The following is a 16,107-nucleotide window of genomic DNA, read 5'->3' as shown; positions in this document are numbered from 1 at the left end:
CTTATAGCTACACTGTTAGTTTACTTTATGTGTAGCCCACGTTTTAGTTTATGAAAGTACACTTTAGAATACTCTCAGTAAACTACTAGTTTAATAGTTTTTATTAAAAGTGTACTTGTAAGTTTTCTTTAACTTATAATACTCAGCCAGTGATTTATGTATTACATAAGGAGACTTTTGCTATTTGACCTGATGTTTTGTGATGAAAATGAGTGAAAATCAGTTTTTCTCATATGCCTCTACAGTGAAAAATGGAAAACGTAGAAAAATCTTGATGAATTGAAGTAAATTCATATCAAAACATACATTTACAACTCTCCCTCACTCTAACAGGCTACTCTATCAAAAAGTAAACATTAACCAAATGTACTTTTCTGTATACTTATCAGTATAAGCCAAGTAGACTTAGACTTTTCTCTATACTTGTCAGTATAAGCCAAGTATAATCTTGTTAAGTATATCTCTGATAAGTACATACAAAGTAAACTGAAAGCATACTCTCTCTCACTACTCATCTTATACCTGTTTCAAGCTCAGCTATTTTGTTCCTTTTTGTGACACTGATGTAGCATTATGATGTCGCAAAAGTACTTGTTCTCCTTACATGTAAGGCAAAATTATTTTGATGTGTTAAGTAAGGGACTTATTTACCACCTTTGGAACCAATGATGAAGTTTTCACAGTAAACCTGTCAACATGGAAAGTGATTGAATAGGACTCTGCAGTAGCTGTAGAATCAGTAGTATTGGAAGAAGTGCACAGCTACAGTCAGAGGAAACAGCAGTACAATAAAACCAACTGGTTCCAAAGGTTAGACGCTGAGGCTTGTTATCAACATGGGTGGGAACAAGGAAGCCTGCTGCCAGCTACACACAGCAGTATGATATTTTGCTCACCAAAACTAAGTCAGCCACCAGTGCACATTCATTGATTACATTATATATTTATATTCAGCTTTCCCCGCTGTAACCTGTTGGCTGCTGCAACAACTTAAAGTGCCCAGAAGGATCAGTAGGTCCCAACTAACCAGTAACATAATATAGAAATCATAATCATAGTCTTTAATAAGGTCAAGGTCACAGTATAAACCTGGTAGCCTGAACCATACATCCATACATTTACTGCTTTTATCACAGCAGGAGCCGCTCTTGCTTTATGGACTACCTGAAGGGTGTGTCTTCTGTCGTATATCCTAATGTTTTTATTTTACTCAAATACAAGTTAAGAAAGTTTGAAAGCATGGATTTTCATCAGGCCACAAAAAAAATATACTACATGATTTGTAAGGTGGTGTAGGCTTTTTGGTATCCATTGTGACTCCCTTGCGTAGTTGTAATTACCAGCTATTATGACTGATATTGATGTAGAGCTGACACCTGTGGGAATTACTTAAACCTTCAGTGACAGATGTTTTTGGCTACTTGGAGGCAGCAGAAACAAGTTGTGAACACAACATTGACATATCACCTTTTAAGTGGATTTGGGGAATTTGTTAGCAAGCTGTTGGTTATTAACACATCCAGCAGTTATAAGCGACATTATTATTCATTTGGAGTGGTGTTTTTGTCCACCTGATGGAGTAAGTCCAATATTCTCTCTCTTTTAGCTCTGTTTTTGGTCTCCACCAATGCCTGAGGGAAATATATGTCTCTTTAGCTGCTAAATGCTCCACAGTGTTCACCAGCTACTGTCTAGCTGTGTCTGTCTGCTGTTTGCTGCTGGGCAGGTAGTGTACAGTGGGTTTATCAAAACTTTTTTTGCTAAAAAGACCTGCCTGCTTTGGCCGAAAATGACACCATGAGACCAGTGAGAGCGAACCAGAACAGTCATGTTGTGGGCTGGACAGTTAAGTAATTAGCAGAAACTCACTGTAAAGCCGAGTGGAGCTACAGATTCAGGTGATTCTCTGTAGGTTCGTCACTACGAGCAACCCCTTTCACATTGTTTTCACACTGTCATTTGATACGTTGTTAGTATAAAATATTGATTAGACCTGCCAAAGAAAAGTGTATAACAGTATTCTAACCAGGAAGTTACTAATTAAATGTTTCTGTTGACATTCAACTGAAGGAAGTGTTGGATGACATAAATGCAGTCATGAAAAATCAACTGTCTGCTCAGGTTGTTAGGATTAATATAAAGATAAAACTGCATATCGTCTGCATACAATCGGCAGGAAATATTGTTCTGACTGATGATGTGACCCAATGGTAGCATATAAATAGAAAACATGTATAGGACCATGGGTGTACCGTTGAGGAGCCCCATAAGACACTGGGTGGAGAATAAGACATTGGGTGGTGAATAAGACACTGGGTGGAGAATAAGACATTGGGTGGAGAATAAGACACTGGATGGAGAATAAGACACTGGGTGGAGAATAAGACATTGGGTGGTGAATAAGACATTGGGTGAAGAATAAGACATTGGGTGGTGAATAAGACACTGGGTGGAGAATAAGACACTGGATGGAGAATAAGACATTGGGTGGAGAATAAGACACTGGATGGAGAATAAGACACTGGATAGAAGAATAAGACACTGGATGGAGAATAAGACACTGGATGGAGAATAAGACACTGAATAGAAGAATAAGACACTGGATGGAGAATAAGACACTGGATGGAGAATAAGACACTGGATAGAAGAATAAGACACTGGATAGAAGAATAAGACACTGGATGGAGAATAAGACACTGGGTGGAGAATAAGACACTGTAAGTCTGTCCTAAAATTGTAATGTGTGTATTTTGTAATAGTAACGTCTATTGATCTCAAACAGACTGAATGGATGCTGCCATACTGATTACAAACATAACATTTATTAGGAAAATATATACATTTTAATAAAGTACGTAATAAAGACTCAACAACACATTTTCCAGATATCATCATCAATCAATAATAATTTCACATTAAACACACAAATAGTAAAAAAAAGTTGAGCATCAACTGGAGACAGCTGCAGACAGCGTAGGGCAGGCTCTCTGCTGTCTGTGGGGTAGAGAATGGATGATCATTATTAATCACTATTAAAGCGTGTGCACAGACAGAGTGGACATGAGTTTTGTTTCTGAGTTGACGTGTGATCAGAAGAAGGAAGTTTCAGGTAAGCTTGCTGTTGTTTAAACTAAGGGCTTGTCTTTTAGTGAGCGGTGGATGGTGGTTAATGATTTGTCCAGTGATAAGATTCTTTACTGCCAAAGCACAGGTAGTCCTTTTAGTTCCACATTTAAACCACATCAGACTGAAAGAAAATGAAGTCACTCAGCCAGGAGAACGCCCCCATAAAAACAACATGTTTTTCATAGTTGTGGTATTCTAGAATGTTTTATTAAATAAAGATAATTTATGCTAGTGAAAAAAGTTACAACAGGACTATGATTCCTTTTGTGTCCATAACCCCCAATTAATTTTACATGTGTTTGTTTTAGGTTTTATATATGATGTTATATCCGACGTCAAACACACAAATACAATACTATAAATTTCACTTTGTTGATGTCTGCCTATTCACTTTCACTGATAATAAAGTAATAATAATTATATTAATAAGCTTTTGTTGGATCAAATTCCTATAATATTGTGTTGAGACCATGTTTTACCAATGGAATATACTGTATATATATATATTTATATATATATCAAAGCAAACTTTTAGAAGTGGGACCAAAGCTATCACTGAGGACATAGTGTTATTACTGGGAATTTGGGTTTGAATGACTTGAGGAGGATTTTACATTCTACAAATAAACATGAACAAAAATGAATTAAAAAAAAACGGTTTTGTATTTTTTCATTAGAATTATATTCCTAGCAGTGTAAAGTTGAAACAGCCTTTCTATCACCACCAGACCTAAGGGACATACGATTTACAGAAAACATCATTGCACACGATACAGAAAAAAAAATAAACAAAAGCTTAGACAATAATAAATATGATATTAGAAAATGTCCCTTTATTGTGCCTGATAAAGGCTTTCTTAGATGGATGGGGTCACAGACTGTTATCTGCAGACCATGGAAGGTGAATTGCCAAATGTTTAAATATAGATGGGTCTAAAAATGAGAATCCTCAGATGAAACATCGCTGCTTTCCACAATCACCATATTAGTATTATATTTTGAAGTTTAAAGTGTTTTATTATATGCTACATTTCTGTTATATGCACAACAGTTACAGTGAAGCAGTTTTTTTTATTATTATTATTATTAGGTCTCAGGCTCCCTCCAACAGCGCTCTTATAGATATGCATAAAAAATATATACTGTATGTATAAAGAAAAATTACATAAGTGGAACAAAGTCAAATTAAAATAGTGCTGCAATCAAATATAGGAATATGATATATGATATACTGTGGTAGCCATGCAGGTGAGTAATAGTATAATAGTAAAATGTGTAAACTGTGGTGCAGGTTGTGCAGTAAAAAAAATAAATATCGGCCTACATTATGAGTAGAGAACAAGTTGCAGACATGCAATATATATGGGCTACTACCCAGCCAACATTTGTATATAGGGCCCATGTGGATAGTAAATGGGCTGAAAAATGGGCCCTATATGGGACTGTCCATAATGGTTCCATAATGGCCCCATGCCAATTGCCCTTGTGAGTTTCATGCAGGAGTACACTGGGTGTTATATGGGCCCAATCTGGGCAACATAAACCAAAACCCATCTCGGCCCCAGGTTTAAGTTCTATGTGGGAACTACATGGGGACTACATGGCCTGAAATATGGGTTGTAAGTGGGTTTGTCCACGGTTTCCATGTTGGCCCCATGCGCTAATTTCCCATTAGTGACCCAACTAGGACCCACACGGGTAGCCCACATGGGGAGCCAATGTGGGACCAACTTAGTTAACCCAAGTGGGCGCCATTTGTGTTGCCCATTCTGAGCCCATGCATTAATTTCCCATTAGTGACTCACCTAGAACCCACATGGGTAGCCCACATGGGGAGCCTATGTGGGACCTACTTAGTTGAGCCAAGTGGGCCCCAGATAAGATGCCCATACCAACTCATACCCACTTGGTACCCAGGTACCCCCAGCATAACCCCTGTGGGGCCCACATAACCATGTAGGCTGGGTACATATATATACATATAAATACATATATGCATATATATATATAAAGTATATGTATATATATATATGTATATATATATATATATTGGTGCAAAGTCAGAGTTGTAAACATTTTGAAATTTGTATCTTTTCATCCCAAAACTTTGTCCATATATATATTGTACCATATCTAGGGTACACATATCTAATGAAAGTTATTTTCAGACTGGATTGGAATGTTTTTCTTCTCCCAAAATTTGTCACTACCGAAACATAGTAATACATTATCATAAAAAGGTTTATATTAACCTGTTAATATTGTGTTTCCATCCCTCCTCTAAAGAATACTTTTACATATTTTTCTAGAAGTTTTTCACAACAAAAATTAATTAAAATTACAATTTTAAAAAAAAATTTAAGTTCAATTGATGAGATTCATTAAAATCTAAATGCATCAAATCTTTCTTTGTAAAATGCATAACGCTGATCATATTGATTTCAGAGTTAAGGATTGATTAAATTAAACAAACATTTAACCAATCAGTATCATAACATTTTAGTTGATAACTCAATATACTTTGTAAACAATTGCTGTTAATTTACAGCAGGATTTCAACAGTATTAACCTGTTATTGCTAAAAAACAGTGCTTTACTGTTAATACAAAAGAAAACCTGTTAAATTACACTCATAGGACGTTTTTTAACTGAACTATAATGCATTCTTAAAAAACAGCCCTTTACTGCTGATCAACTGTCTAAAGTATCATCAGTAACAGTTTCATGCAGTATTGTTTTAATTCTGGGACCTGATCTGCACATGTGAGGCTTGTACATTGTACATGATTGTAAAATCAGTGAATTAGCTTTACTGTTCCTCACTCACATATTGTTCTGGTTTGCATTCTGTGCTTGTAGCCAGCTATAGACAGACATTTTTGGGAAAAGTGTCAACAAGTCTATTATAGCCTTTTTCCTAACAAGTGCCTTTAATTGTATTTAGTGTAACTATTCCTATGTCTGTAACCTGCTAAGTCTATTCATCTAGGCAAAAAATAATGTTTATTAAAATGTATGTAAAAAATACAACCTAAATAGTGCATTAAAACAAATCAGTAAGATAATGTAAACGAAAGGTGCTATATAATGTATCTTTAAACAGTAAATTATCTGTAAAATACTGTGAAATTAATAAAAAAAAACAGTTCAAACAGTATTTTTCATTAACAGTACAAAGCTGTACATTTCAGCGACAGTATAATAATGTTAATTTTACAGTAACATAAAAGCAACCCTGCTGCCAGTTCTTTACTGTTATTTTACTGGGGAATTCTCAACAGTGTATATAATATATATGAACACATGAAAGAAGAAGAAGAAGAGAAGAAAGGCCTTACCTATCTGTCGGCCTCCACTATGTAGGTGAAGTCTCTGTAGCTGTGTGCGGCATCTCGACGTCACAGCCCTCCACTGATGAGACAGCATAGTGCGGGGTATCCTCCTGTGGGGTAATCGTTGCCATGGCAACCTCCAAATGCTCCGCCCGCGGGGCCGCCGTTGGCCCTCCGGTTGACCTCTGCGTGCGGCCCGTGCGGGTACCGGACGGTGCCGCTCCGTTGTTCCTGCGGAGCGACGTCCTGATGCCGCTGGAGAGGCGGCTGGAGAGACGCCGCACCGCGCCGCTGATGCCGCTCAGAGCGCCGCCCTGGTCCTTCTTCAGTAAGCCCACATCATCCTCCAGCTCCGCCGGAGGCACCTCGATGTTCCCGGAGTACCAGAACACCCACCAGATGAGGCTGAGGAAGATCACGATGGCTCCCGCGTAGATCAGCAGGTCGTAGAAGAACACGTTGACGAACACCCCGAGGAGCAGCACGAGCAGACCGAACACGTCAAAGGCTACCGCGAGCCAGAAGCAGCACACGCACCGACCCAGACCCCGGTACTCCGGTTCCATGACGGCATATACAGTATAGACCCTAAACGACTCTCTGACGACTTGTACCGCTTATTGCCCGGTGCCTTTGTGTCCCGGCATTGGGTTTCAGAGCGGCGGTCAGGTGAGTCAGGTGAGTCAGGTGAGGCAGGTGAGGCTCGCTCAGGAGGACAGGTAGGTAGTCTGCCTGTCAGACTCAGAGGAGGGGCAAGGAGCCCACTGGAGGAGGGGCTGAGAGCTCTACCGGGATACCTGGCCGGTAACGAGCTGGTACTGGTATTATTCTTATGGATTATTTGATTCACCTGCAATTAGAACAGGTGAGTGTTACAGAACGTGTTCCACACTGTACCTCAGCCTATAACTCACTGACCTGACTACAGAGCTTCCACTTCACTTCCAGTAGGCTGATCAATACATATGAAAGAAGCTAATGTGTGGACTGAGTCTTCCTAGTGTAATATATAGCCTACAGCAGGGGTCAGCAACCTTTACTATCAAAAGAGACATTTAAGGTAAAAAATTTAATCTATCTGGAGCCGCAAAACATTTGATCATTGTGATGAAGGTAACACAGTTTATAGTCTAAGTATATAGTATATAATTCTAATGCAGTGAGGGCCAAAGTGCAAATGTACTGCAGAGTATTAAGTCAACATTGAGGGAGAAAAAATCGGAGATTTCAAGAATAAAGTTATAATTTTACGAGAAATAAAGTCGTAATATTACGAGAATAAAGTCATAACTTAATGAGAAAAAAGTCGTAATATTACGAGAATAAAGTAATAACTTAACGAGAAAAAAGTCGTAATATTACGAGTATAAAATCATAACTTTAAAAGAAAAAAAGTCGTAATATTGCGAGAATAAGTCATAACTTAACGAGAAAAAAAAGTCGTAATATTTCGAGAATAGTCATAACTTAACGAGAAAAAAGTCCTAATATTACGATAATAAAGTCATAACTTTATGAGAAAAAAAGTCTTAATATTATGAGAATAAAGTCATAACTTAACAAGAAAAGAATTCGTAATATTACAAGAATAAGGTCATAACTTATGAGGAAAAAGTCGTAATATTACGAGAATAAAGTAAAATAACACGTAAAGTTACTACTTTATAATATTATGACTTTATTCTCATAATACTACGAATTTTTTCTCTTAAACTTATGACTTTATTCTCATAATATTACAACTATTTTCTGGTAAACCTATGACTTTATCATCATAATATTACAACTTTGTTTCTGGTAAACCTATGACTTAATTCCCGTAATATTATGACTTTATTCTCGAAATCTCAGATTTATTTATTTTTTCCTCAATGTGGCCCTAATAATCCGTCGTATCATAAACCTACAACAATGATAAATAAAAATGAAAATGTAAACAAAAAACTGTTATTCATTTCCATTTCATAAAAATCCACAGGGAGCCACTGGAGAGGAGCTAAAGAGCTGCATGTGTGGCTCCAGAGCCGCAGGTTGCTGACCCCTGACCTACAGTGATGCATACAATGACAAAATTAGTGAAAGTACTGAATTATTATACTAATGCATCAATGTCCAAGTGTGGTTTTACTGTTGAAGTTGGTCAAGGACAAAACTATTTGTCTGTTTGCTTCTGTGCTTTCAATTTAAATGCTAAACTGCATTTTGTTGTACTGGAACTCTTTGTAATAATAATAATATGAGTTGAATCGAATGAAATATAAATAATCTTTTCTTATGGAATAGATTGTTATTGTGTTCATAATCTCCCCATAAGTGTTAATGGTGCAGGTTAACAGGTATTGGTATTGAGAATCTGCAGTGGTTGAAAAACTACTCAGCTCTTCACTGCTGTTCAATCAATGTAAAAAAAACCAGCAAAACAGGCAACATTTACAGACTTCTATACATGTTTGTGTCAGTGTCTCACTGGATGGTTTGCTGTTGCCTTCGCAGACTGCACATAGACAGATGGACGTGCTGTAGGTTAGATTAGGTCACATCAGTTCATTCGCTGGTCTTTGGCCTGGAGCCACGGCACAAAGCTGAAGTGTGTGTGTGTGTGTGTGTTGGGGTGGAGTTTGGGAGGTCTGCAACCAGAACAATCAGAGATGGATACGTCCAGTAGCATTTCTCTGCCTCAGTAATCTCGTTCTAAAGGATTTACTCAGAACACAGCAGCCACACAGAGCAGACAGGCTTATGGAGAAGATGACAAATAAATAAATAACAGACAGCATCAACCAACGAGGACACAATGAGACAGATGGGCAGCAGAAAATGACTCGTGTGGGACGGCCTGCGACACATTTGTCAAATAAAATAGAGAAAATGGACACAGGACATATAAGGACATATTCCCTTTAAAAGCTGCATATGTAGAGGGGTTTTAGAGCCGCATTCACGCCTTGTACCACGGGGCTACGCCAGTGATTCAGTGTTGCACTCACATCATCAAGTTTGGGGACGAAGAAAAGCCTGGTACCAGACCTCTGAATCACTAGCTAAACCGTACGTTTTTTTTTCAGCGATAAGAGTTAGATCTACTGTTGTGTCCCCGGTTGGAGAGACAATTGGCCAATCAGAGTTTTGTAGGCGGTATTAAGAATCGGGACGTCATCTTCTTGAGTCAGAGCTGGAAAAACGGCCACAAAAACTATGACAAGCATGAATAAGATGAACCTAGCTGACCATGAATGCCTTTCCAAATTTAGTTTACCAGTTACTCCGAAATAGTATATGCAGTGGTGTTTGATGCTCTGCAGGTTCAGTAAGGGAGATTTCAAGGTTGGATCCATTTAATAGTGGTATATTCCTTGGAGAAGTCGACATTACCAACAAGGAATTCTCTAATAAATACATAAGTTATTGCATACAAGCTGTGACTCTGCCTCCAGGAAGATTCTTTTGACCTTCACTTTATGGAGAAATTGTTTAGCAGGAAAATTTGGGTAGTTGGGGATAAATTCTGTCTCAATAGTAAAGTTAAAGACGTTTCCTTTCAAATTTTGCACCGCATATATCCAGCAAAAAAGACATTGTAGAGTTTTAGAATTGATATTGTAAGTATTCTTGTACTTTCTGTGAATTAGAAGAAGAAATAATATGTCATTTGTTTTATCACTCTATGTATACCAGAATATTTTGGTTGGATGTTGAACATTATTTAAGAAGGAAAACTGGACAAACAATTGAATTTCAGGAAAAAAAACATTTTTATTTGTTTTGAAGGTAATGAGAAGGATAAAGATTTTATGTTCTTTGTACAGTTGATTCTATTTTGGAGAAAATTCCACATTAGCAAGAAGAGATGGTCGGACTACAAACACAATTTGGAACATTTTTATCAAGAACTGAGGCAGTGTGGCACCACAATTAAAAACATGAAGAATAAGAAGGCAACCAGAATCAGCTTTGTGTTTGATAAATTTCTTATGGACAGATGAGAATTTATTTTGATTTTGTATTTTTTGTCTCTATGTATATCTCTCTACTGTTAATTATATTTTTTCGTTTTTAATTATACTTTTTTATTGTACCCCTGGCATGAACAGTTTTGAATGTACATATTGTTATTATATTTTGTTAATGACAAATTAAATAAATAAAGATTAACCTAACTGTACAAATATTATAAAGCTGACTTACAGAAATAACAACTCTTAAATTGACATAACAACCATTTAGCCAGCCAGCTAGTCAAAAAGTGTTTAATTTGTCATGCAAGATACAGTATGTACGTCTTTACATGACAGGTTTTTAACATCTGTTAACATCTGTCGTCCTAAGATGTTAACAACATGAAAATTGGATGCTTCCACGCCATTGGCTATAGCACTGTGAAGCCCAAACTCTTTATGCCTCATATACTATTATGATCCATCTGGGAAGTCTTGCTGTGATGGGTCCAGGTCAGGTTCACCACTGAGGCCTGATGTGTCTACAGCTAATAAACTCTGGTATGTATTTCAACATTATGCACTTAAAGTGATGAATAATAGGATTTCCTACTGATCTACTAAACCCCTTAATACATAGTCAAAGTCACGTCTTTCATGGTTTTGCATGTTCATTAACGCTCTATTGTCAAATCGAATAATAAAAATAACAGTAGTTTGAAGTGGTAGGGAAATTGTTTATTCAAGCTGAATAGAGAAAGAAGCTGTGATATCACATAGAAGTACAACAAAAGAGAAAAGAAGTCCACATTGGTCAAGATGCAATCATTTGTAATGTGAAGATATAATAAATCTCCATGTTTTTAGCCAATTGGCTTGGAATATCTACCAACCAGCTTCCAGGTCGAATGAAAACCCATATACATGTACATTAGCGGGTACTTTAAAGGCTTATTCCACTATTTATTTAGACTAATACATTCCATTTTTACTACTTTGAGGTCAATATATAAATAGATCAGTAAATTCATTACCAGAATTTTATTTCTAGCGACCATACGAACGCTTTCCCTCCGTGGGCTGCTGCTCCCAGCTTTCAGACCGACTCGTTTTTAAACTTTCTATTCTTATTTCACGAAAATAGTTCACTGAAATGTGTTTCTGAAAACATTTGAGGCAAGAAATAAGCCGTGCAGTTGCTAAATCTGTCTTTATTTTGGATCGACAACGTTTATTTTAAAAGATTCTCGGGAGTTTCGAGAGGCGGCGAGTCGCGTCGGACGCCCATGATTTGCATAAAGTAGACTAGCTAAAGTAGACTCAACTTTATGCAAACGAGGAACGGCCGTCGCAACGCTCTGTTTCTCGAATCGCGCCGCCACGCTACCAGAATGCATTGCACGGCTGCTTACATAGACAATGAATGGGAAGCGTGGAAAGGAAGGAGCCTGTGGACACGTAACCATTAGACTAAATAAACCATTTAAAACCTCATTGGATTATCTAAAACACACTGTCACAAAGCTGAATAGGACTGTTATTCTTAGCACGTTAAAAGTTGACATTTAGGAGACACAAGGTTTTCACAGGACAGAGACCTTCATGTTGGGACATACAATGTCACACAATATAACAGAACAGTCTTTTCAGATCAGTTTTTAAAAATTAAAAAAACATTTTGATACTTTATTGTCGATGGTTTTATTTGGGGGAGGGGGACTTGATGATCTTAGTATTTCTACTGTAAAGTATTTTCGACTGATTAGCCCAACAAACAGAAAAGGGCTTGACAAGGTCACCATGTCAGACTGCATGATGAAGTGAAACCAAAATGGCAATTCAGTCTCAATCGACAGATTCAAATTGAGAATGCTAAAATAGAGGCAACAGCAGAGGCTGAGAAATCCTGACTTTTAGTCCCAGGTATGGGTCAAGCTCCAAAAATGCCGGATCCAACACTCCCACAAAGCAAGTCCATACTGTCCCAAAGCGTGACCACATACTTTTGTACACATTGCTTTGTGCTTTCAAAGCAGACGGTCCATGGGTCCCGTTAGTTCCCCATCAGTGGTGTTTGTGCTCCACTTGTAGCCCCTTGCCGTGGTTGAGCGACTTTTGCACCAGGCTCTGTTTGAGCATGGGGATCCAGACCAGGCCTGTGACCAGGAACATCAGACCAACAGAGAGGAACAGCGGCCCCAACAGGTAAGAGATGTTTCCCACATGGGTGAAGTAGAGCAGGGACAGGGCCGTGCCCGATCCGAACAGCAGCGTGCCGACACCGATGGCCACAATGGGCTTAAAGTAGAGGAGCCAACAGGATGGAGCCAGACCGCCCTCACCGTGAGGCGACTCCCCGTCCTGGAGAGGGTTGAGCAGCGTGGAGGCTTCGGTGTCATCCCCGTCCTGGGTGGAAGGATCCATGGTTGATATGGTGACTGCTGAGGAGAGCATGGTCACACTGGAGGACTCTGCTGAGATTAGATGCACCGCGTCACAGATAACACCACAGACACATCACAAAGTCTGATGTGTACAGAAAATTCCTGCATTTTTCTACATTTTTCTTATTGTCTACAAATCCCGTGAAAAGACCAAAGCCAATACTGAAGTATATATAGTCCCATTTTTAGCAATGCTAAAAGTTGGTCAGTCTGTCCGTCCACACACATTCATGTTCCCGTCAGTATGGGTTGTCCTAACTTTGGTGATCCTCTGATTTTACATCATCAGGTCAAAAGTCGAATTTGTCCAACACTGTGTTTTATGACCAAATACCTGCAAAACTGACATTCCCATGAGCCTCAGCTATGCTGTTTGCCTACCACTAATTAGCAAATATTAGCATGCTAACACACTAAACTGAAGACGGTGATCATGCTAAACATGCCTGTTAAACATCTGCGTGTTGACATTGTCACTGTGAGCATGTTAGCATGCCTACATTAGCGTTTAGCTCAAAGCACCGCTGTGCCTTAGTACGGTCTCGCAGAGCCGACAGCATGGCCGTGACCTGGTTATAGAAAGGCTCGGTATGTCCTCAAACAGCTGGTCACTGTAGTTTTCAGCTAATCTTATTCATGGTCCATTTGTTGGGGAGCTATTTTGAGCGGCGGATTAATCCACACAAGATTCATCCCACGGACAAAAAGGACCTACAGACCACAGAGATCGAGGTCAGCGTCCTGTCCGTCATTAACAAGAAACCTGATCTTCTAATCATCTGTTCACAAAGAAATAAAGGAGCTAAGCTTGGAATTTGCCCACAACCACATCACATCCATCGGAAAAACTAAACGCCTCGTCACAGCCCGTTCAAACGAACAAATTGAAAACATCACCGGAGAAAGCCAAATTGTGAAAGAAAACATCTTGGAACCTGCTAACTCAAAGCATGCGAGATAATCTGATCTTCTCTTGAAACTTCACCCGACAACCCTACAACAAAGCTGACAGCGTACACTGTGAACAACAGAAGCTTTGAGTACACCGTACTGCTACACCAAGAATCCAGAGTCCTGTCCTCGCAAAGTTTGAACATTTTCCACAGAAAGAACTAATCAAAAGCAAAGCCAAAGAAATAAAAAGGACCAAATTTGATCTTAATGACCAAATGAACGCCGCAAAGTTCTGTAGCCCATCTGGAAGGACAGCAAAAAAAAGAAAACAAGCAAGCGTATGGTGGTGGACAATCTATACATTGGTAAAAAGGTCTAGGGATCTCTATGGTTCAGAAGATCTATCAGGCGTTGGATACACACACAATACTTGTTAGTATGATACACTCATTGTTGCTTTTGGTCTTTTCATAGGATTTGTTGACAATAAGAAACATAGAATAATATCAGACTTATTTTTTTATTAAAAGTACTGAAATATATCGTACTTTCAATCTTTAAGATACAGTTTTCTATTCTAGTTTGATGAGAAAAAGAATTTTCAGGAAACCTGTCTGCAAAATGAAATATAAAATGTGAAGAAGCCTGAACTCTAACGTAGAAACTATCACCGTGCATAACAGCAAATTCACCGTGAACAACGAATACAAACAACATCATCTCATTCTGACAGCAAGCAAACACACTTTTGTATGGATCTATAGTGGAGGATTAATGTGAATGATCAGTTCAGAAGCATTTGATCAGCTACATAAAATAAACATACAAGTTTTAAACATTACATAGTCATCTCCATCTTACCTAAATCCTATCTGTGTGTCTCCCTGTTGGACCGGCGCTGACACAGACTGACTGCTGCTGGACAACTGCTCCCATCAAACCCCCCCCCCCACCCTCCTTCATCATCTGGAGGCTGCATTACGCGCAGGCTCGCAGCCGGAAACTGCCGGAGAGGCGTGCACCAGATGCTACTTTTTCTGATCCTGGAGTCAGGACTTTTTCACATCTCTCTCTCTGGGTGAAGCCTCCGTTTGTCTGGCAGAGGTCAACCTCTCAGTGTCATCTAGAACATCTTTCTAAATTCATCGTCTATGGAGCGGTTCCACACTTTATACCCTATGACATCACACGTTTAAGTTTTAGTGCTCTACTTTTTGGATTTGGGAGAGAGTTGTTCATGTTTACTAATATTTTTTTGGACTGTCTTAGACCACAGGAATAACATGTATGAATTTTGAAAATGGGCATAGTTCCCCTTTAAGTTACCTCTATCTGCACACTTCTTCTCTTCCCTAACTTGTCATGTGCCCCATAACAGACATCCTCACCTAGAGTGTTCATGATGAGATTCATAGAAGGCTTCTTGTAAGTAGACTGATGGAGCTGGATGAATCTCGTATGTTTTCACCACAAGAGGGCAATGAAGCCTTTCTGCTGGCCTCTTCCTCAACCACAGCAAAGGATGAAACACACAGACACACCGTTCACAGACTCGTCAACTTGACAACTAGAGTTAAGGGAGCATCTTTGCCATCCGTAATCTTTCTATACATGGCCGAGTCTTCACGGAAAGAAAATATGGATTTTGAACATGTGCCCTTTTCACCATAATGTGTTGATTTGCAGAGCAGATAATAGTAATGAGGTGCTGAATAATAATTTTGTGAAGCATTTGTGAGGATGATGAATGAATGAGAAAAAATAGAAGACTAGTTTGCTCTGTGATTTGTATGCCTCGCAATGTTCTTCCAATAACAAAAACAAAACAATACAAAAAAACCTATAAGTCCTTAGAAAGTAGTATTCAACATGGTGGAGTAAAAAGTACAATATTTTCATCTGAAATGTCGTTAAGTATAAAATATTTGAAGGAAATACTTAAAGTTAAATGTAATTATGATGAATTGTAACATAACTGGCCATAACTTGTTTGAGAGAAAACACACAAAACAACCAAAATAGAGTCATAATTTTGAGAACAAAAGGTATTTTACTGAAACATTTTTTTGCATAAATGGGGATGGACTGCTGTGGTGAAGCAGCTTTAAATTTAAACACATTATCATTTAAAAAAAAAAATCGAATTGAAATCTTTTGTATATATAAAATCTAAGATTCCTATAAGGCACCTTTAAATTCAAATATACTCCAGCCGCATTCAACTTCATTTCAATTGTTTGTTTTTCAGCATTCTAAGCTTCCTTCGGCACTGTACGGTCAGTACGGTCACTTGTTCAAACATGTATCTTGAATGTTGGTCAGCTTAATGCACAACTATCAGCACATGTGCTCCAAGTATATCCACACAATATCTAA

The 16,107-nt window shown here is 38.4% G+C and overlaps 1 protein-coding gene across 1 annotated transcript; it reads right to left on the bottom strand.

Moving 5' to 3' along the window:
- Window positions 1-2,802: 2,802 nt before the first annotated feature.
- On the bottom strand, window positions 2,803-7,163 carry si:dkeyp-72e1.6 (transmembrane protein 238-like). Its single transcript, XM_037791323.1, has 2 exons — window positions 6,465-7,163; window positions 2,803-2,990 (listed from the first exon to the last, which is right to left on the bottom strand). The coding sequence occupies exon 1, from the start codon at window positions 7,022-7,024 to the stop codon at window positions 6,482-6,484; it is 543 nt and encodes a 180-aa protein (XP_037647251.1). The 5' UTR covers window positions 7,025-7,163; the 3' UTR covers window positions 2,803-2,990; window positions 6,465-6,481.
- Between the last annotated feature and the right edge of the window lie 8,944 nt (window positions 7,164-16,107).

This window comes from Sebastes umbrosus, chromosome 14 (genome assembly GCF_015220745.1).
Source record: "Sebastes umbrosus isolate fSebUmb1 chromosome 14, fSebUmb1.pri, whole genome shotgun sequence".
NCBI classification, from domain to species: Eukaryota; Metazoa; Chordata; class Actinopteri; order Perciformes; family Sebastidae; genus Sebastes; species Sebastes umbrosus.
The sequence above is the reverse complement of the archived record's forward strand: the minus strand, read 5'-3'. Positions and strand labels throughout refer to the sequence as shown.

Excerpts from the sequence above, each read along its gene's own strand:
- si:dkeyp-72e1.6 (XM_037791323.1), bottom strand. The coding sequence starts at position 7,024 with ATGGAACCGGAGTACCGGGGTCTGGGTCGGTGCGTGTGCTGCTTCTGG.